This window comes from Scardinius erythrophthalmus (genome assembly GCF_964197995.2).
Source record: "Scardinius erythrophthalmus genome assembly, chromosome: 25".
NCBI classification, from domain to species: Eukaryota; Metazoa; Chordata; class Actinopteri; order Cypriniformes; family Leuciscidae; genus Scardinius; species Scardinius erythrophthalmus.
In genome coordinates, this window is record NC_138245.1 from 4,966,890 (window position 1) to 4,988,279 (window position 21,390).

Below are 21,390 nucleotides of genomic sequence, written 5' to 3' on the forward strand. Positions count from 1 at the left end.
AATGGGAGTGATTGGAGCACGACTAGGATAGCATCAAAAATCACTATTTTTAAAACACTAAGAAGGCTCGACACAACATGAAACTTTGCTCTCAGTATCACCAGGGGCTCTACACATGAACTCCAGCATTGACAACATTGTTTGTGTACACAGAGTTTAGACCCCATTTTAAATGATGCCTTAAATGAAACTTTATTCTTTATGGTTTTAATCCATTGTTTATTGCTGTTTAAATGGTCCTTCGATAAAGATCGATAAAATCTTTTATATTTCACCTTTATAATTTGCCTGTTGGAAAAGTTGGTTCATGAAACAGAATGTGGAAACAATATGTAACACAATGTAAATAAAAAGTAACACGAGTTTAATTGAAGTTGCAGAGAGAAATGTTTTATGAAACTATCAAAACAAATCAGGTTTAAAATAATTATTAGAATAATATATTATCTAAAAAAGAAAAAGAAAAAAGATATTGGCAGTCTAAACTGTTTCATTTGGTCTAAGGCTGGTACAGAGCATTCAGTGTGATATGTACTTATGGCATAGATGAATAATACAATTCCACACTGGCAAAACCTTGGAGTGTCATCTCCAAACTACGATCACATGAGGAAACACCACATCTCGTCTATGCAAATCTACATCTTCCAGGTCATTTTAATGAAATGCTTACTATTAGCACAACAGTTTTCCAGTGGAATGGATGGATAAACAGTGGATAAACTTCAGATTAAAATAAACCAGAATGATTTGAGAAAAGGTACAACTGATCATGGATTATAAAACAGAACAATTTCCGAACAGCTGGGAAATAGTTCTGAGAAAAAGCTGACCCAACACTCAGTCCATTGGTGCTGAAGCACTGGTTCAGAGGCGTAAGGGAGGCACTGGCATGGTGACATCACGGAAGAACCGATGAACAAGGGCGTTCTTCGCTGAGATCCTCTTGTTAGGATCATAGATCATCATTTGCTGTGGACAAAAAAAAAAAAAAACGATTTTTAAAACGGGAAATATTCAGATCATATTGACATTGCTTTCAGGTTCAAGTTGTGGATTATGGGTAGAGGTGTAAAATTCAATCGCATGGTTAAAAATAAGGGTGGGCAGAGGGTAATAAGGGTGTTTAGGTCTAGCGATTCCGATTCTTCTTAAGATTCCTATTCTAGGAAGGTAAAAATATTTATATTTATAAAATTTATATCAAACATGGTTATTATGTGTTTTTTGGAAAAATGTTTTGTTGCAGCCGTGATCAAAAAATCAGCAGCCTAAAAAACACTAACATTTTAACAAAAATACCACAGCAAAAACAAGTGGACTAACCAATATAAATTTCAAACATTATTAAAGTAAACAGTAACAAAATAAGATCAAATTATCTTATATTAGCAATAGCACAAATAAATACAACTGAACAGTTCAGGTACAGGAATTGTAATATAAAACACTGCATCGTTTTTGACGCATTTGTTTCTTGAACAGATCAAAATAAAATGCAATGCCAATACCTTAAAAAATAAAGCTGGGATATTCAAATTCATTTATTGTCTATTTTGGTCATTTATATAAAAAAGATGTTTTTTTGTGTGAAAAGAAGCAGCTATTTTATGCACTTTATAAAACAAATCCCTTCGAGTCCATCACGGTGAAAAAGTTAGTTTGACCGTCTCTCAGTGTGCCAACATAAGTTGATTATGCGCCCTCTAGCAGAGTGAAAGTAAAATGACATAAATCCCCAAAACTGTTCTTACAGACTGAACTGAGTGAGTGCCACACAATAAAGAATCACCAACAGACTGATCCGAAATATACTGTTGTTTATCTCTATTCAACACCAGGGTTCTGCATGAGAACACCGCTCACAGTAGATCAGGGCTGGGACACATGACAACAACAAAACTTCATATCAGTTGATTATTATCATCACAATAAATGTCAAGTGGAGTAAAAGTTGTAGAAACCAGACAGGTAATTGTGGTTTTATCATCGAACATGACAAGCACTTGCCAAACTGATATATATTAAGCATATATCAAACTGTTAAAGGTCCCATGACATGCTATTTTTGTAGGCTTTAATATAGGCCTTAGTGGTCCCTAGTACTGTATCTGAAATCTCTTTTAAAAATTCAGCCTCGGTGCAGAATTATAGCCACTACAAGCCAGTCCCAGAATGAGCTTCCTTCAGACGGGCCGTTTCGGTGTCTGTAGCTTTAAATGCTAATGAGGAGGAGAAAGGCGGTGCAAGGTGGAGGGTGGGTGTGGCCTTGACCATCTTGCGCAACGGTACCGGTCCGTGCATGTTTACGTTGGATATAGCAATGGCACGAAGACACGCAGTCGTTCAAGCATTTCAGTTTGACCCAGAATCTGATCCAGATGGAGAAGCAACGACTCAGCGGTTCCAGCAGGACATTTCCGAATGGTTAGTTTAAAATATTATGTCTGGATACGGTACTTTATTCGGATGGTTTACAGTTATTATCATGTAGCTAACGCGAACCTACTGTTGCCTTTTCATGAGAGATCTGTAACATCTGTAATTTATCTTATTACAATTACATCATCAAGCTCCGCGATCTTGAAATGCGGATATCGCGCACGCCGTATAACCAACAGGAAAACGGTTATCCAAATAACAAAGAAGTGTACAACACTCGCGTTACAGTGTGTGTATTCACACACATAAACTGCATGGCTGCATAGCTAATGTGACAGCCACATTCTACGTGTAACAGTCTAGGTGACCATAAACAGTAAAGCAACACACTTGTATATCATTAGTTGACTTACTGTTCCGAGGTGTGTAGCTGAGCCAAAGAGAGTGATCCAGACTTTAGTTTCAGACGTTCAGCAAGCCCAGCTCTGTATTAACCCTTCGGTGTTCATTTGTACATCCAATTATTGAGCAATTGTTATGCTTCGCTCGCTCAAAAGCCATGATATCTCTCGTGGACAAACTAAAATCGCGCGCGCGCGTTCCTACTTCCTTCCTAGCTCATTTTCTCATGGGCGGAAAATATTCTCTGGGCGGGCAAAGCAGAGACAGGGGAGGTAACATTCCTCCTTATAACGTCATAAGGAGGAGATTCAGCGCGATTGAGCTTCCATTTTCTCAAAGGCAGAGAAAGATAACAAAAGCTCTATTTACAGCGATTGAAATTTCTAGAAACTTGGGGACCATATACAGGCTAGGAGAACTCATATTAATGTTAAAAAACCTCAGAAAGTGAAAATTTCATGTCATGGGACCTTTAAACTGTTTAAATATTACGTTTCATCTCTTAGAAACGCACATTGGACAGTAGCTTGAGTTGAGTGACAGTAGCAGTAGCTTGAGTTGGGATGCAGATATAAATTTATGTTCATTAGCAAAAAACAGCAGCATCTGTAAAAATTGTAACAACCTCATTTTATAGGGTAAAATTTGGTCTTCCATAGTATTTGGATCACGTTAATATGGCCGTGGGAACTGGCCCTGCCGACAGCGGTTTCACTGCATTGGAATTTAAGATGACTTGACTTGAAATAAAGTTGTTTTTAATTTTCCCAATTCATAAAATTTAGTTTTTATGTTGTTGAATGTGGTTTGTGACTTTGAGAACTGATTATTATTATATTGTTATATAGTGTTGTTGAGAATGTCAGCGCTGTTTCATCTGGCTTTAAACTAGTTTAAATCACAACGCATTTGATTTGTATGGTTTGTATAACTCTGCACCGAACTCGAACGCTTTTCACAGGACCTCACAGCGCTGTTCAGTCGTCACGTGATCGAGAACGTTTGTCCCGCGGTTCAACGAGCAGCTCTGTTTCGTTCTGCTTTAATGTTTCTCTTTCGTTAGTCCTTCATAAACAGAGTGGGCAAAGCATACAGTAGGGGTATTCAATTAAAGTTCTCTATATTTCCTTTATTTCCTTCCCAGCGGAGGTCCGGATAATGTTTTTTGGAACAGTTATACATTTCAATCAGGGCAGCCATTGAATTTTATAAAAGAAAAAATGCTAAACACTCAAAATAGGAAAAAAACAAAAGGAGGAACGCACTAATTTCGCACTATGTTAGCCAAATTGCCTATGTTGGCACCAGTCTGATGGTTTGAAACACGCAATAGGGCATTTGCATATTGTATAAACACTCGAACTTTTTTGTTGAGGAAGAATATATTACAATCGTTTTATCGCCCAGCCTTACAATAGATCGTCAGTTATTACCTTGAAATTTATTGTTGAAGGCTGTGAATTTTACTTGTTTTTAGAGATAGGCCAGGACAGTCCAAATCAAATTAATTAAAAAATTACGCCTATCATCAGATGCGGATGCATTTAAAAAAGTGTAGTTAGCTACCTTTACTTAGCTTATACTGTAGTGCAGCTTGATTGCATTCTGTCAAACTACAAGCAGCTCAAAAGTTCACTATAAAGTAGCTTCACAAACCCCGGTAAGGCTGTGGAACTAGATAACCTTTGCTGCCCTCTTACCCCTAGAAGGTCTCGGCCATCTTCATCCAGAGGAGGCACCACTTTAGACAGGTCCTGTCGGGCCCACTTGGGAAAGGAGGGTTTGTAGTCTGGCATTGAAGTGACTCCAGGCCATATAGTCTCATCCGGAGTGCCCAGAGTTCGAAATATTCGGAAGAGCTGGTCTATTTCAGAGTCTCCAGGAAACAATGCCCTCCGAGTAATCTGGTATGAAAAGCCAGAAAGTAAATAAACATCTTAAGCCACCAATAAAAGCAAGCTGATCAGATGTGTACATAAATAAAAACATACCATTTCAGCAAAGATGCAGCCCAAACTCCAGATGTCGACAGCTGTGGAATAATATTTACATCCCAGGAGAATCTCTGGAGCTCTGTACCACAGCGTTACAACCTATGAAAAATAATCAAATCAAGGCCGTTCAAAACACTGCTTCATGAAGCTTCAAAACCTTTATGAATCTTTTGTCCCGAATCAATGGTTCCGAGCGTGTATCAATTTGCCAAAGTCACGTGATTTCAGTAAACAAGGCTTCATTACATTACATAACTGTGACAAAACGTTTCGAAAGACTTCGAAATTTCGATGGTTCACCGCTGGGGGCGAAGATCTCATGAGGAGTCACTGAGAACCAATGAACAAGTGCCTGTGGGTTTTACCTGATCTCTGATCAGTTTTATACATCTGTAGACGTTTTAATTAGACATTAGTATAATTAAAATGAATAACGGTAGTTAATAGTCTTTAGTTTGGTAGTTAATAGTCTTTAGTCTCTTATTGGCCTGTTTAGCTGCGCCATTCATAGGACAAACTAAACAAACCCTGACAATTGATAAAAGAACATAGACACTTGATAATCTTATTAGACGATTAGATAATTGCATTTGAAAGATTTTACTTTCAATAAAAAATTTGTAACAGATTTGTAAAAGGTGTTTTTATGCATGTTGGCCCTGGTTTTTGTTTTTGTTTTTGTTGTTTACACTGTTCTGGCCACTAGGGGTCACCGTGGAGACGGGTGTCGGGTTGTTTTGAAGCGCCGATCTGCCCACCACTAGTTGCAGATCAGTTGTGCAGAACACAGGGTTTGTCTTTGATGGTATCTTAAGTACATGGTCATGCACACATGCAAAACTGGTTCATTCATTATTCCCAACTGAAGTTTATACTACTTACTGTACACAAGATATAAGAGTCAAGAAGGATCTAAGAATATAATTTGATTTCTCAATAGTAATATATCTAAGCTTGCTGCTGCTTCAAACAAGCAAACATACATCTGTGTTATACAGATTCTCATTTTCATATTATAATTGAATCTTATGTTGTGTTCTGTATTGTCTTAAGTAGAGATAAAGAAAGTCTCCATTTTTCCCCATTTTTTTTTTAAGGTCACAGGACGATTTAATGCAGCAATAAGTGTCCATTATATTTGTATTGTTAATAAGGCTCTGACTTTATCTTATGTTTGTGTTATTATAGTTATTATCTAGTTTACTGTAGTTTCACTTTCCACTTTCCACGTGCCCAGCAACAGTTAGGCCAATCAGCAATCCCCCTTATTTTTCTCCACCAATCAGACAGTCTCTACTAGCGCAACTCCGAACTGTTGTCAGTATGCATGTAAATTTCATCGGAGACACTCGCTCCATTCCTGATCCGATATATCTAGAGAAAATATCTTTATTCTTCAGTTCTGCTTCATGCGTCCATGAGAATGTGAGTCTATGTAAATATTGTTATCTTTTCCTTGCTTAGATTAATGGTGTATGTGTACGATTCCGTACACTTTACATTGCCTATTGATGTGTGTTTTCCTGGAGCTAAATAACCAAACCAAATTTAGGCTACATTATAGTTTCACACTTTCCCATTTCTTTGATAATGTTTAGAGCGATTTCACCGTGTTTTTGGCTGTGCGCATCGTAAGCTTTAACTCTGATCACATGACACCAGCATGCGCTCTCTGCATGTTTTCGGATGTGGCGCGATTTAACCCCTTCTTAGCTAAATGTTATAGCGCTGAGTTTTGGTGGTTTCCAGCCAACCAGGCAGTTTAATCATTTATGTCTGTGCAATTCAAGATAGTATTGTATGTGCCATTTGTATATGTACTAGTTGTATAATGTTTGGCACTTTTGAGACTTGTTTATTGTTATATTCTATCCATTGTAGCGATTTAGAAATCTTATTTTCATACCTCAATTGCATTTAATGTTACAATGGTGATGAATACTTATTATTCATGAGTCCACTTTAATTTTCTGTTTTATTTTAGAAACCATGAACAAAACCATGAACAAAACTCACATCGTCTATGTCAAACTGTTTCATTAAAGAGTGGCATGAGAGTGTAAAATTCGTCCTCATTATTGTTCTGACCGGACAACCTGGGGAGATTGAAGATTTTGTATCAACCCTAAGTACAGTCCTTCTCAGAGGTCACAAGTTTGGGTCTCCTCCCTGACACCTCTTTTATATGGTCCTTCGAGCCGGATCTTCAGTTTCCTCAGCTCTACAATGGATCACACTCGTCCGCGCCGTGATATCCGTCGGCCTCGCTACCTCGATGACTTTCTGGTGAATATCCCGCCACGTCATCCTTCTTCTCTCACACTCCATGGCCACTCCAACGAGGGAGCAGCTTTTCAACTTCATGCTCCAGTCATCAGTCCAGATCCAGTTGGACCTGCACCTCAGAACCTCAGCTCTGAAGCAGTCATGTCAGCTTTGCAGGAGATGAAAGAGGAGAACAACCAGCTCAGGCGAGATATGCAAATCCTCTTCAATTCTCTCTCCCTGAGATCAGCGCCTCAGCCTCAACACCTCGATCCAGGGCATTCTGCTCAGTTTGGGGATAGCGCCACCACATATATGCCTTATCATCTTCCTGAGAGAACATCCACTCCTAATCGCAATCTTCAAGCAGTAGTGGATGATCTTCCGCCCTGGCCTGACGCTGTACCAATTCCTCCCTGGATCGAGCCTCTACCTCCTCCACCTCCAGCTGACGTGCCGCTACCTCCTCCGCCGCCTCCGATGTCATATTTACCTTCATATGAGGGAGGGATTCACTCCACTCCAGCGTATGTAGAGCCGTATACTCTCCCTCACAATACATACTCTGTGGAGGCGACATACAGAGGTCCAAAGCCGGACATTCCATGTTTCACACATGATGATCCACGACAATTTGCCCGCCTCAAGATAGCGCTTGACAACCTCTTGCCTAGAGAGCGGCAACTGAGCGGTTCAAATACCAAATACTAGTTGATCACCTCAAGTTCGAAGATGCGCTCCTCATTGCAGACTCCTACTGTAATAGTCCAACTCCCTACTCGAAGACAATGGCCTCACTGACTGAAATGTATGGGCAACCTCACAAACTAGCCCTGCAGCGCATCAATGAAGTCCTGGCCGAGCCTCCAATCAGAAGTGGGGATAGTCGAAGTTTTCGCCTCTTCGGCCTCAAAGTCAGAGCTCTGGTCGGTATGTTAGATCAACTGGGCAAGGAGGGCAAGACTGAGCTGGATTGCGGGTCACACACCTCACGACTTCTGTCCAAGTTGCCGCATGAACTCAGAGCACAATTCAAGCGTTACATAGACCCCATCCGCACTCCGATACCTACCTTGGTGCACTTCTCTAATTGGCTTGAATACGAGGTCCGTGTTCAGGATGAGGACTATCAACCTTACCATTCACGCTCTCCACGAGACGAACATCAGAAGGGCTTCAAGCCCAAGTTGCAGAAGTCCAGTGCACGCCCTACCACAGTTTTGCTTGGCTCTGATCCTTCTCCTAATTCACCTGAGTCTTTGTCACAAGTTCGACCTCACGTCAGCACTAAACTTGAGAAACCTAAGAAGTATTGCCCCTTTTGTGACGACATTCAACATTACTTCAATCAGTGTCCAGAGTTTAAGAAGTTTTCCACTGATCAGAGAGCGTCATGGATCAAAACTGGCAAGCGCTGCTGGAGATGTGGCAGAAGTCACCTTGCTTCTCAATGCTATCTCAAGGCTAAGTGTCAGCAGTGTAATCAGACACATCTTGATATACTGCATGAGGTCAACACTCCCGCAACCAAATCAGCCCATCCAACCGCAACGACTGGACAACCAGCTACCTACTACCTCGATCCAGACCTCAGGAGTAGCTGTGTATTGCTGAAGATGGTCAAAGTTCTTCTCCACAATGGCAAACACAGACTAGAGACTTATGCCATCCTCGATGATGGCTCTGAACGCACCATCTTGCTTCAAAGTGCCGCTCAAGAGCTACATCTCAAGGGACAGAGTGAGGACTTAGCGCTCAGAACTATCCGTCAAGATGTGAAGACTGTTTCAGGAAAGTCAGTGTCATTTTCCATATCCTCATCTGCCCATCCTCAGAAACAATTTCGCATCCACAAAGCCTTCACTGCGGTAGAGCTTGGTCTTTCCAAGCATTCTCATCCTGTTGAGGCCCTACGGAAAACGTATCGTCATCTCATACCCCTTTTCCACCAAGGCAGAGCTGGTGCTGGTTCGGAGCCAGAGCCTAGTTTCAAATCGGTTCTTTGTTTTTCCACCGCCAAAGCACCAGCTCCGAACCAGTAAAACTGGTTCTTAAGTAGCACCAAATCATTGCAGGGTCTAAAACGGAGCCAAGAAAGAACCGCTTGCGTCAGAGGCTGGGGGCGGGGTTACCGTGGCCAACAAGACTGAAGAGAAACTTGTGACCGCCATTTTTAAATAGCAGCTAGTCGAGCTAATAGCAGCTCGATTATAATATCCGTCTATGTAAGTTACGGCGAGCTGCACGAACGCGTTGGATTCCGATGTATTTTTGCAAACCCATGAGCATCCATAGTATTCATCATGTCTGATGAAGGGCTTGGGCCCGAAACGTCACAAGTTGGTGAGCAACTATTAAATTGCTAAGGAGCATTCTCTGGTGTGCGGACTCATTGTTCATCTTCATCCATAGTATTGCAACGTCCGTTATTGTTGATGGCTTGTTCGAGATGCATCGGAGCGGCGAGGACCGATCGGAGCTGCGGGAGTGTTTGGAGAGCATACGACTCCTTGTGCTTTTAGATCGCTATCGCAGTGCTTTGATGTCATGCGGCGATCGATCTGCGAGAAGCCGATGCATCTCGAACAAGCCTGGCGTGTTTGTGTTTGGCGCTACCGCACTAGCGGTTGCTGGGCAACATGAGACGTATACAGTGACGTAAGATCTGGCTCTGTTGTGGCTCTCTAGCCGGTGGAAAGGCAAACCGGTTCTTAGTAAGCTCGTCAGTCGAACCAACTCTGAACCAGCTTTGGCTCTGGCTCTGAACCAGCACCCGGTTCTTGTTGGTGGAAAAGGGGTATCAGAGGCCTCCCGCTACATTCAATCAGCCAAGGGCAGCCACTTCTCCTCATTGGTTCAGACTACCCCCATCTTCTCTCTCCAGTTGAGCCTGTGCACCTAGGCCCACCAGGGGGCCCCGCAGCATTGAAAACTCGTCTCGGCTGGACTCTGCAAGGTCCTGCCAAAGTCCTGCTGCACCAGACGTCCACCCCCCAGTGTCTCCTTATTAACACTCCCACTTCCTCTAATGACCTTCTCAATCACGTGTCCAGATTATGGGAGATGGACATTCTTCCCTATCGTAGCGAAAAGCTCATCACCAGGTCAAAACAGGATAAGGCGGCCATCAAACTGTTGGAGGAGAAGACAGTCAGAGTTAACATTGACAACGTGCAGAGATATGCCACCCCACTGCTCTGGAAGGAAGGTCTTCCTCCTCTCAGTGCCCCAAAGGAAGCTGTCCTGAGTCAACTACGAGGCACAGAGAGTCGTCTCGCCAAAGACCCAGTCAAGGCTGCATCATACAGCCAAGAAATCAAGAAACTGGTGGATTCGTGTTACATCAAGAGGCTCACATCACCTGAAGACCAGAGCAGGCAATCGTGGTATATCCCCCATCACATGGTCCATCACAATGGCAAAGACCGCATTGTCTTCAACTGCTCATTCACCTTCCAAAACACCAGCCTGAATGAACATCTACTTCCAGGGCCAACCCTAGGTTCCAGTATTCTTGGTGTCCTGCTCCGTTTCAGGCAATATCCCACTGCGGTGAGTAGCGACATTAAGGGCATGTTTCATCAGGTCCGCCTCCTGTCTGATGATCAGCCCTTCCTCCGCTTCCTTTGGAGGGACATGAACCACAGCAACAAGCCTGACATCTACCAGTGGCAGGTGCTCCCTTTCGGCACCACCTGCAGTCCCTGCTGCGCGACCTTTGCCCTCCAAAAGCACGTCATTGACCACAGCAGCCATGATGAAGATACTCGGTTTTCAGTGGAGAACTGTTTTTATGTAGACAATCTTCTTCAAAGCTTCCCAACCATCTCAGAAGCAAAGCAGCTCATTCACAAACTTCAGACTCTGCTCCAATCAGGTGGTTTTGAGCTGCGTCAATGGGCCACCAACGTTCCAGACATCATCAGTCATCTGCCACCTGAACTCAAATCCGAGAGCAGAGATCTGTGGCTATCAATGGAGGGTGCAGATCCCCCAGAACGGACCCTAGGGCTGCACTGGCACTGCAAAACAGATACTCTCACCTATCGCCTTCGCCACACAAAGCAATCTGAGCCCACAATGCGCAACATTTACCGAGTCCTAGCTCAACAATATGACCCTCTAGGACTGCTCATTCCCTACACCACTCGGGCCAAAATCCTGGTGCAGAGCCTCTGGGGAAAGAAACGGGACTGGGACGATCCTCATCTTCCCGAGGATCTGCTCCAGCTGTGGCAGGCGTGGGTGAGTGAACTTCCATTACTTCCTAACGTTACTGTTAATCGTTGTTATGTCCACTCAGATACCGACCTCCCAGTGGCCTCCCAGAGCATCCACATTTTCTCAGATGCATCAGAGAGGGCCTATGGATCGGTCGCCTACCTGCGTACTGTCAGCGCCGCTGATGATGTCCAGGTAGCGTTCCTAGCGGCCCGTTCCCGTGTTGCTCCAGTCCGCCAGCAGTCCATCCCCAGGCTGGAACTCTGCGCTGCCCACCTCGGGGCCCAGCTTGGTGCAGTCCTGAAACGAGAGCTCACAGTCTCCATCTCCTCCGTCACCTACTGGACCGACTCCACCACCGTGTTGGCTTGGTTGCTGTCTCCTTCCTGCCGCTACAAGGTGTTCGTCGGTGCCAGAGTTGCGGATATCCAGGAATTAACTGAGAGCAGCTCATGGCGCTATGTCCACTCCAGTGAGAATCCCGCTGACGATATAACTCGCGGACTGACCCTCTCACAGATCCAGAGTCACAGCCGCTGGAGATCTGGACCTGCCTTCCTTCATGAAAGTGAGTCAACCTGGTCTTCCTGGCCAGACATTACATGCCTTGATGATTCAGCAGAGCTGCGCAAAGCCAAGTTTTGTGGTGTCATTTCTACTTCCCCTCATCCACCTTTACCCGACACTAGCCAGTTTAGTAGCTTCCAAGAGCTGCTGGAAGCCACAGTTCGAGCATGTCACGGGGCGGCCACCGACTCTAAACCCACAGCTGAGTCTTTCAGACAAGCTGAACTCTCTCTCTTCAGACAAGTGCAAAGTGACTGTTTTCCAGAGGAGTTTGCTCTCATCTCCTCCCAAAAGCCCATTCCATCCAGCAGTAGGCTTATCACTTTGGCCCCAGAATACGACCCAGAGACTCAGTTAATCCGTGTCGGGGGCCGACTAAGACACTGTGAATCCCTCAGCTCAGGCACTTTGCATCCCTTTGTCTTAGACCCTCATCATCCCATCACAAAGTTGATCATTGCTGATTACGACAGCAAGCTTGCACATCCAGGCCCTGAAAGAGTCTTCGCTGAGCTACGCAGAAGGTTCTGGATCTTGCGAGGCAGAGAGGCTGTCCGCAAGCAGCAACACCACTGTCCAGAGTGCCGCAAGTGGCGTAGCCAACCCATTATTCCCAAAATGGCCGACCTCCCGCCTTCCAGTCTAAGGTTACACCATCCAGCTTTCTACTCAACTGGCATGGACTGTTTTGGTCCTTTCCTCATTAAAATAGGGAGGCGCAATGAGAAGCGATGGGGCATAATATTCAAATGCCTCACCACACATGCAGTGTACCTAGATCTGCTGGCCAGCATGGACACTGACTCGTTCCTCATGAGTCTACGCCGTTTCATCTCTAGACGGGGAAAGCCTCATGAATTGCTGTCCGATCAAGGTACAAACTTTAAAGGTGGCAGCTCAGAACTTCAAGAGGCCTTCAACTCACTTGCCCCCGCTCTGCAGTCACAACTCGCTAGCCAGCAAATCCATTTCCGCTTCAACCCACCTAGTGCCCCTCATTTTGGGGGTTCCTGGGAGCGAGAAATCCGCACCATCAAGTCAGCGCTGCATGCCATACTGGGATCACAAACGGTCACCGAAGAGGTCCTCAGAACCATCCTTACTGAAGTTGAGAGCATTATCAACTCCAAACCGCTTGGTTACACCTCTTCTGATGTGGCAGACCCAGATCCAATCACTCCAAATGTGCTGCTGATGGGGCGGCTGGACCCATCTACTCCGCAGGTTGTTTACTCAGGTACAGAGCTCCTCAGTCGACGCAGATGGCGACACTGCCAGGTCTTAACGGATCATTTTTGGATCCATTTTATCAGGAACTACTTACCATCTCTCCAGAGCCGCTCCAAATGGCAACAAGACCAAGAAGACATCCGTATTGATGACATTGTTCTTGTTGTTGACCAGCAGCTTCCGCGTGCCTTGTGGCTTGTTGGCAAAGTCACAGAAGTTTTCCCTGGAGCTGATGGCAGGATTCGTATTGCTCAGATTCAGATCAAAGACAAATCCTACACCAGACCTGTCGCCAAGCTCATCAAGCTGCCTGCACTTCCTCGAGACATTCCTGACTGACTCGTGTTCAACTTTGCTGCCCAAAGTTGGGGGCGGCTGTTAATAAGGCTCTGACTTTATCTTATGTTTGTGTTATTATAGTTATTATCTAGTTTACTGTAGTTTCACTTTCCACTTTCCACGTGCCCAGCAACAGTTAGGCCAATCAGCAATCCCCCTTATTTTTCTCCACCAATCAGACAGTCTCTACTAGCGCAACTCCGAACTGTTGTCAGTATGCATGTAAATTTCATCGGAGACACTCGCTCCATTCCTGATCCGATATATCTAGAGAAAATATCTTTATTCTTCAGTTCTGCTTCATGCGTCCATGAGAATGTGAGTCTATGTAAATATTGTTATCTTTTCCTTGCTTAGATTAATGGTGTATGTGTACGATTCCGTACACTTTACATTGCCTATTGATGTGTGTTTTCCTGGAGCTAAATAACCAAACCAAATTTAGACTACATTATAGTTTCACACTTTCCCATTTCTTTGATAATGTTTAGAGCGATTTCACCGTGTTTTTGGCTGTGCGCATCGTAAGCTTTAACTCTGATCACATGACACCAGCATGCGCTCTCTGCATGTTTTCGGATGTGGCGCGATTTAACCCCTTCTTAGCTAAATGTTATAGCGCTGAGTTTTGGTGGTTTCCAGCCAACCAGGCAGTTTAATCATTTATGTCTGTGCAATTCAAGATAGTATTGTATGTGCCATTTGTATATGTACTAGTTGTATAATGTTTGGCACTTTTGAGATTTGTTTATTGTTATATTCTATCCATTGTAGCGATTTAGAAATCTTCTTTTCATACCTCAATTGCATTTAATGTTACAATGGTGATGAATACTTATTATTCATGAGTCCACTTTAATTTTCTGTTTTATTTTAGAAACCATGAACAAAACCATGAACAAAACTCACATCGTCTATGTCAAACTGTTTCATTAAAGAGTGGCATGAGAGTGTAAAATTCGTCCTCATTATTGTTCTGACCGGACAACCTGGGGAGATTGAAGATTTTGTATCAACCCTAAGTACAGTCCTTCTCAGAGGTCACAAGTTTGGGTCTCCTCCCTGACACCTCTTTTATATGTATTGAGTGGATTCTGACTAACTGTACCACCTCTGATTGGCCATTGCGATCACGTGCTCAACAGACATATATGTGATTGGCTAAAATGCTCAATGGTTCAAAAACACGGTGTAAACAGAAACCTTTGACGCTTCACCGAGAGCTCACACACACTCACGGGAGCGTTTGAAAGCAGCTGCCTATCAGCAGTCATACATGTGAGATGAAAAAGAGGAGATTAAACTCTTTATAAACTGGTTTCTTACTGCCACCATCAAAATTTTCTTTACGTTCAGTACAACTCGCTTAGAGCCTGTTCAAGCTGCGCTTTCAGTTGCATCTTTCTTTCAGCTCTTCTAGGTTCCCTAAGTCTAGCTTTCTTGATGGTGATTTGACAACTATTTTAAAACTATTACTGCATCTGCTTAGTAGTCTTCAGAGCTGCATGATTAATCGATAAAAGAAGGGGATCTTGATTCACACACAAACAGTCTTTTCAAACATAGTATCATTATTTTTGTTACAAATTCAACAATTCAATTAAATCACAGAAGTGCTGGGATAAGAGTTTATAGTTCAGATATAAACACTGATGTCGATTAGCGATCAAAATAGAGTAAATCACCTTTTGAAAGTAACTTGATGCTTCAAATAAAGATTGCATCATTTTACATTGTTACACCAGTAGGTGGCGACAAGTGACGTAAAAAAATTGTCCCTGAATCATTAATTATTAATTGTTAAAAAACCCTGATTCATCCAGTATTAAAACAAGTGAAGACTTTATGAGCGAGTCATTGAATCATTCATTCAAAACAATTTCAAGAATATTTTTTAAATATAATGCAGCTTTTTTTGTTTTGTTTAGTTGTCCATTCAGAAACGTGGGAGAATCGTGATTGTAATTCTCAATTTATCCAGAATAATGCAGCTCTAAATCCCAGCAAACACCTAAAAAGAGGTTTCAACTGTAGCAAACATTTCGCTCAATATGATTCAACTCGATTTAGGATTGAAACACACCGAACATATCCTTTAAAACCCTAGAGCAATGTTTCTTCCTCTCACCTCATGTGTATAAGTCCGCACAGGCACACCAAACGCTCTGGCCAAACCAAAGTCAGCCAGTTTGATCTCGCCCTGAGCGTTGATCAGGAGATTCTGGGGTTTGAGATCCCTGTGAAGAACCCGATGGGAATGACAGAAGGCCAATCCCTGGAGCAACTGGAACAGGTAACTCTGATGAACAAATACACAGACACACGCATTATTTCCCGACATTTGTCCATTACCACAACTTCTTGGATGTTTAATAGTTGTGGGTTGCATTTCCCATAAGCCCTTAATAGCAATACGTCACACCCGGAAAAAAAAGTACCACTTAGTGACAGTCAAACCAGTTGTCTCATAAAAGGACAAATAGACAGGATAGGTCAGGGTCTGCTAAAAAGTGGCAGATGTGCTTCATCATTGAAGGATCAAGGTGGTGCTTTGTTAAACTGGGGTTAGTTACTCCACGTTATTATGTTTCTTGGGTCTGCGCTATTCCCTTCAAAGCAAACAAACCAACATGCCTTTGTTTGTTTCTTAATGTTGGTTGTGTTGAAGTAAGCCAGAAATGCACAGGTGTGGCTATATTTAATATTCATATTGACTCATGAGTTGAGTATGTGCGCTAAATCTGCACAGTTTACATAAACTTCGCCAGCAAATTGAGTGAACGTAATCTCTAGTTCACATCGTCACCACCAAAGTAGATTTTTAACCCACATTTGATGGGTGTTCATTTCAAACCCTGCCATTATGAAATTGCACAGAACATCTTCTGTGTGTAAAAGCAAACTTTAATTATCTAGTGGTTAAGACAGTATATTATAGTAGAGCTCAACTTAAGTTATATTCGTTGACAAAATGGTACAAGTTGTATTTGGAATAAAAAGTATGCTAGCTAACATTAGATTTTGTGGAAACTATTTTAACAACATAAAATCAAAACCAGTCATCCATGTCAGGCTAATTAACAGTCCCAAGCTTTACATATCGATACTTATGCCAATTAAATTTAGGTTATCATAACGCTACTTTAAGACATTCTTAAGTTAAAGGGATAGTTCACCCAAAAATGAAAATTCTGTCATTAATTACTCACCCTCATCAAACCCATAAAGACCTTCGTTCATCTTCAGAACACAAATGAAGATCTTTTTGATGAAATCTGAGAGATTTCTGTCCCTCCATTGACAGCTACGCAACTACCAATATGACGCTTCATAAAGTTCATAAAGAGATCATAAAACTAATCCATGTGAATTGAACGGTTTAGTCCAAATTTTCTGAAGAGACTTGATTGCTTTATATGATGTACAGATTTCATTTAGGCTTTTATTCACATATAAACATTTATCAGCGAACATAAACAGAAGCTCAACTGAACCTGCTTGAAGGGCGAAAACAAACCTCTTTGGACTAAACCACTAAATTCATATGGATTCGTTTTACGATCTCTTTATTAGCTTTTTGAAGCGTCAAAGTGGTGTCAGTGAAGGAATTTCACAGGGAAATCTCTCAGACTTCCTCAAAAAGATTGTGTTCTGAAGATGAACGAAAGTCTTACGGGTTTGGAACGACATGAGGGCGAGTAATTACTGACAGAATTGTCATTTTTGGGTGAACTAACCCTTTAAGGCATGCGGGCAGAACTCCTGGAGATGGCTCTCTTCAGTCATGTTCACTCTTCCCAGGAGCGTTGCATGTGTGAAGCCAGGAGGAGGGTGTGGTTCTTCTCAGAAGGCATTATTCTCATGATTTCATGAGACCCTAGGTGTGTTCAACTTGAAGCGGCGCTGCGCAGACCGATCAGTGGATGACATAAGAGTGCAGCGAGAACGATTATAGAGCAGACGGACAGGGGTGTGTTTCCCGTACAACAACATAACTCGCTGCTTCATAGTACGATGCATCGTTGAAGAAATCAACAAGCTAGTCACGACTGTTTCCCAAAACCGTACTGTCGCAAATTTGTCGTTCAACCACGCTGTTTAATGATGTCACACATGGTGGAGTAATAACTTCTTTTAATGAATCTGTTTGAGATCGAATTAACGCTAGATGTTTTGCTATAAATTACAGACATGTCATCTGAGGACTATTTCTCATTTTTCTCAGTTATTTTGCTTTATTTCCAGATTCAATCATAGGCTTGTTCTTACGCACTAGAGCACATTCGCACATGCGCACTCTTCAAAAACGACGCTTTAAATCTTTTGACAAACTTAAAGACGTAAATGACATTTGTATGTATTCTAAATAAAAGACACAGGTTGTACTGAATGTCAGCTTGCTTATTTGGCTCAAGATCAGGATTTATTGAGTCCACATGTCATGCAAACAAGAAACTTCTAACCACAGGTGGAGATCTGTCGTTCCAACCACACAACTTTGCGATGCTGTTTGCGAATGTTCATTGGAACGATGGTTTCGGGAAACACCGACTCGTTGAACTATGCTGATAACGATGGAACTTGCGACCATAGTTGGCTAGTCTCGCGTAGCCAGACCTTCAGACTGACGGCAGAAGGTCTGGACTCTATGGCAGCTTTTCTTGGCCAAGAGGACGTTTGACTGACATATAACGCAACCAATCACAGTTTGTTTTGTTCCGCGTCATGTTTAGGGGCGTGCCAATATAATGTTGATGTCCCTACAATAACAGACCGGCGTGCATTTAATAAATTATTCATTCAAGAACGTTGTGCAAGTTTACTGCAACAATGGAGCCGCAAACTTAACATACTTTTGAAAATCCAGCGTTTAGTTGATCCTGGTAAGCGCTCATTTGTCTCAGTTGTAAACACAACGGCTTTCTTCTTCCACGAGGGGTTTTGGCGTCACGGCATTTGTTTCCAGACGGACCGTTAAAGAACGCGACACACACATCTCGCGGACATCCTGTAGAATTCAACCAATCAGGTCGCGACTTCGAAACTCCTGAAGTGTTTCCATAAAAGTGTGCCATATGCATCAGACATTTAGCCAACGTTCCGTGGGCGTGACGTCTGAGGCTGAGACTAATAGTTGGCTAACGATGCTTTCGAATCGCTCTCTAAAGCCGAGTTCAGACTGCACGATTTTCAAAGTAGTCGGGTCACTGTTCTTTTCACACTGCGTGACTATCTGGGGTAACATTCAGTTGCTGGTGTGTTCACACTGCACGATGCATCGGCAGGAGGTTTCACACTGCATGACTTTCAGGAGGAAGAATCGCCGACAACTCCTGTCTGGCCCGCAAACTACGTTTCGCAACCCAACACACACGCGAGAAGTGATAAGGAAATAACGCAAAATCCCGCGTGCGTAAGACCGCAGTTCTCGCGCGAGACTGAAATTGTTATTAAAAATGATAGCCTGCAAGAAGCTTGTGATCCAAATTGTCTGTGCACTGATTTGCAGCAAAAAGGGGAAAAAGATAAACATATTATGTATGAGGAAATGGCTGGGAAGACAAGGGGAGCAAGGACTGTGTGTTCTGCAAAGAGAGTTGGGGGTAAATAAATAATGTTGCAATGTGCTGCTGTTGCTGCTGGTCAAGCAAATGTTTGTGCTTTGTTTCTGTTTGATATAATTGTAAATATATCTATTAAAATACTGATATTGTGATCTATAACTGCTCCCCGAACTCCCCGCTGCTCTGTATCTTGCTCTCTCATTGGCTGCCGGTCATCGCCGATGTAGTTTTCAGTCAGAACACTTTTCACACTGCAGGATTTTGAATCGCCGACAGGTCCAGATATTTAGCATGCCAAATATCTCACGGGCGTCGGCGACTCGTCGGTGATTCTCTCAGATCGCGTCTTTGCTCATTCACACTGCGTGATTGTCACTCGCGTGAACGAGCACCGATTTGCCTGTGATTTCGGGCATTTGTCGCGATTTCTCAAAACAATGGCCTATTTTTATCCAAAATGGCAAGTTTCCCCGAAAGGTGACTAGCTGTTTTTGGACTAACAAGGAAGTTTTGAGTTCTGAAACGTACTGGATGTTATATAGTACAATGACCCCTTATATGTCGAAAGATCAAGGCCCCGTTTAAACTCACCTTTACGAGTGGCAAGGATATGCCAGAAACCGAGGATGAGTCCATAAACCTCTTCAGGTCTTGGTGAAGAAATTCAAACACCAAATAAAGCTTATTTTCTGTGTGTATCACATCACGCAACCTGTGGGCGAGAAAACTGTGAGACTCAAGAAGAATTGTGCATTGACTCTACATCATGATGTGAAACAAAGGACTAGTTATGCACTGGTTAAAATCATGAATAGGACTAAGGTTTAGACATTGCTCATACTTGACTATGTTTGGGTGATTGAGCTCTTTAAGCAGAGAGATCTCACGTATGGCAGTGCTGGGAACACCTTCAGTCTCCCTGAAACCAAGCAAACAATCATGTCATTCAAACACATCCCTCATCGAAGACAAACATCTGTTTATATGAAGCCCTCAAAACGTACAGACCGTTAAATTAGTTAAGATTAGTTAAAGCAGGTATCACGAAATAGCAATAAGGAATACAACATTTATCAATCTAGGTTAGTGTTAATTTCCACATACACAATTTTTATATACTCTTAATTTCGAGTTGTATATATTAACCTTTATAATGCATTATAAACAAACATGAATTAACAATGAACAGCAGAAGATGTTTCAGCCTACAGTACCGGTCAACATTTTGGAAACATTACTATTGTTAATGTTTTTGAAAGAAGTCTCGTATGCTCATCAAACCTACATTTATTTGATCAAAAATGATCAATGAATTCTGAAAAAAGTATCAAAGGTTATAAAAAAAATATGAATAAATCAGCATATTAGAATGATTTCTGAAGGATCATGTGACACTGAAGACTCTCCATCACATAAATAAATGATATTTGAAAGTATAAGGATATTTCACAATGTTAGCCTAGTGTTTTTTTCTGTATTTCTGATCAAATAAATGTAGGTTTGCTGAGCATAAGAGGCATATTTCAACAACATAAAACGTAGGAATGTTTCCAAATTTTTGATCGTTACTGTACATTCACAATTGAGTTGCATATTAACATTGAATGTATTATAAACGAACTTCAATGAACAAAAGTACATTTATGAACCTATATAAACAACTTATTATTTTGTTCATGACACTAGTGTTTACATAATGGAACTTTATAAAGTGTTACCATTATTATCTGCTTGTAAACGAACATTAAAGTGTTTAACAATCCAGTACATCAGCTTTGACAGAGATGAACTGACTTTTAAAGGCACTTATTCTCGTAAATAACGGAAGAGATCCGTTTATCACTCGTAAACACAAAACAAACATTCGCGTCACTGAGTTACAGTTTGGATCGCGACTGTAACGTTATTTGAGTTAGTTTAAATCTGAAAGGCTTCTCGACTACATAAAACCAATGACAATCACTTACGTGTCTAATCGTATTTTCTTCAGAGCAACGGTCTCTCCGGTGAGTTTATTCTTGGCTTTATAAACCACCCCGTATGTTCCCTCTCCAATCTTCTCCACTTTCTGAAAGGACTCCATGTCAAACTCCCCCTTTTCCGGGGACACTTCCACTCTAAATCTATTTAAAACTACAGATGTGTGGCGAGAATACTTTTAGTTGCAAAACGGCGATCAGAAACATTAAAATCGTTTATTTGATTCGTAAAAATACAGGCGACCGAAAACCATGTCACAACTTAACATCAATACCGCCAATTCCCGCGTTTCAAACAACACGCCCTCGCGACAAAGCACAAAACACAGGCCCCGCCCTCCGAAGAAACGTCAGCCTTCTGACGTCCACCAATGAGCTGAGTGAAACAACAAAGGCCTCCCACGTTACGTAAAATACTACCAACGTATGTCTTGTGTCTAACCAATG

General features: G+C 42.3%; 1 protein-coding gene across 1 annotated transcript; it reads right to left on the reverse strand.

Moving 5' to 3' along the window:
• Window positions 1–170: 170 nt before the first annotated feature.
• On the reverse strand, window positions 171–21,333 carry cdk2 (cyclin dependent kinase 2). The gene is made up of 7 exons (XM_081357521.1): window positions 20,932–21,333; window positions 19,806–19,883; window positions 19,556–19,676; window positions 15,529–15,699; window positions 4,776–4,877; window positions 4,485–4,688; window positions 171–972 (listed from the first exon to the last, which is right to left on the reverse strand). Exons 1-7 carry the CDS (start codon window positions 21,045–21,047, stop codon window positions 868–870), a joined length of 897 nt encoding a protein of 298 aa, XP_081213647.1. The 5' UTR covers window positions 21,048–21,333; the 3' UTR covers window positions 171–867.
• Window positions 21,334–21,390: the final 57 nt, after the last annotated feature.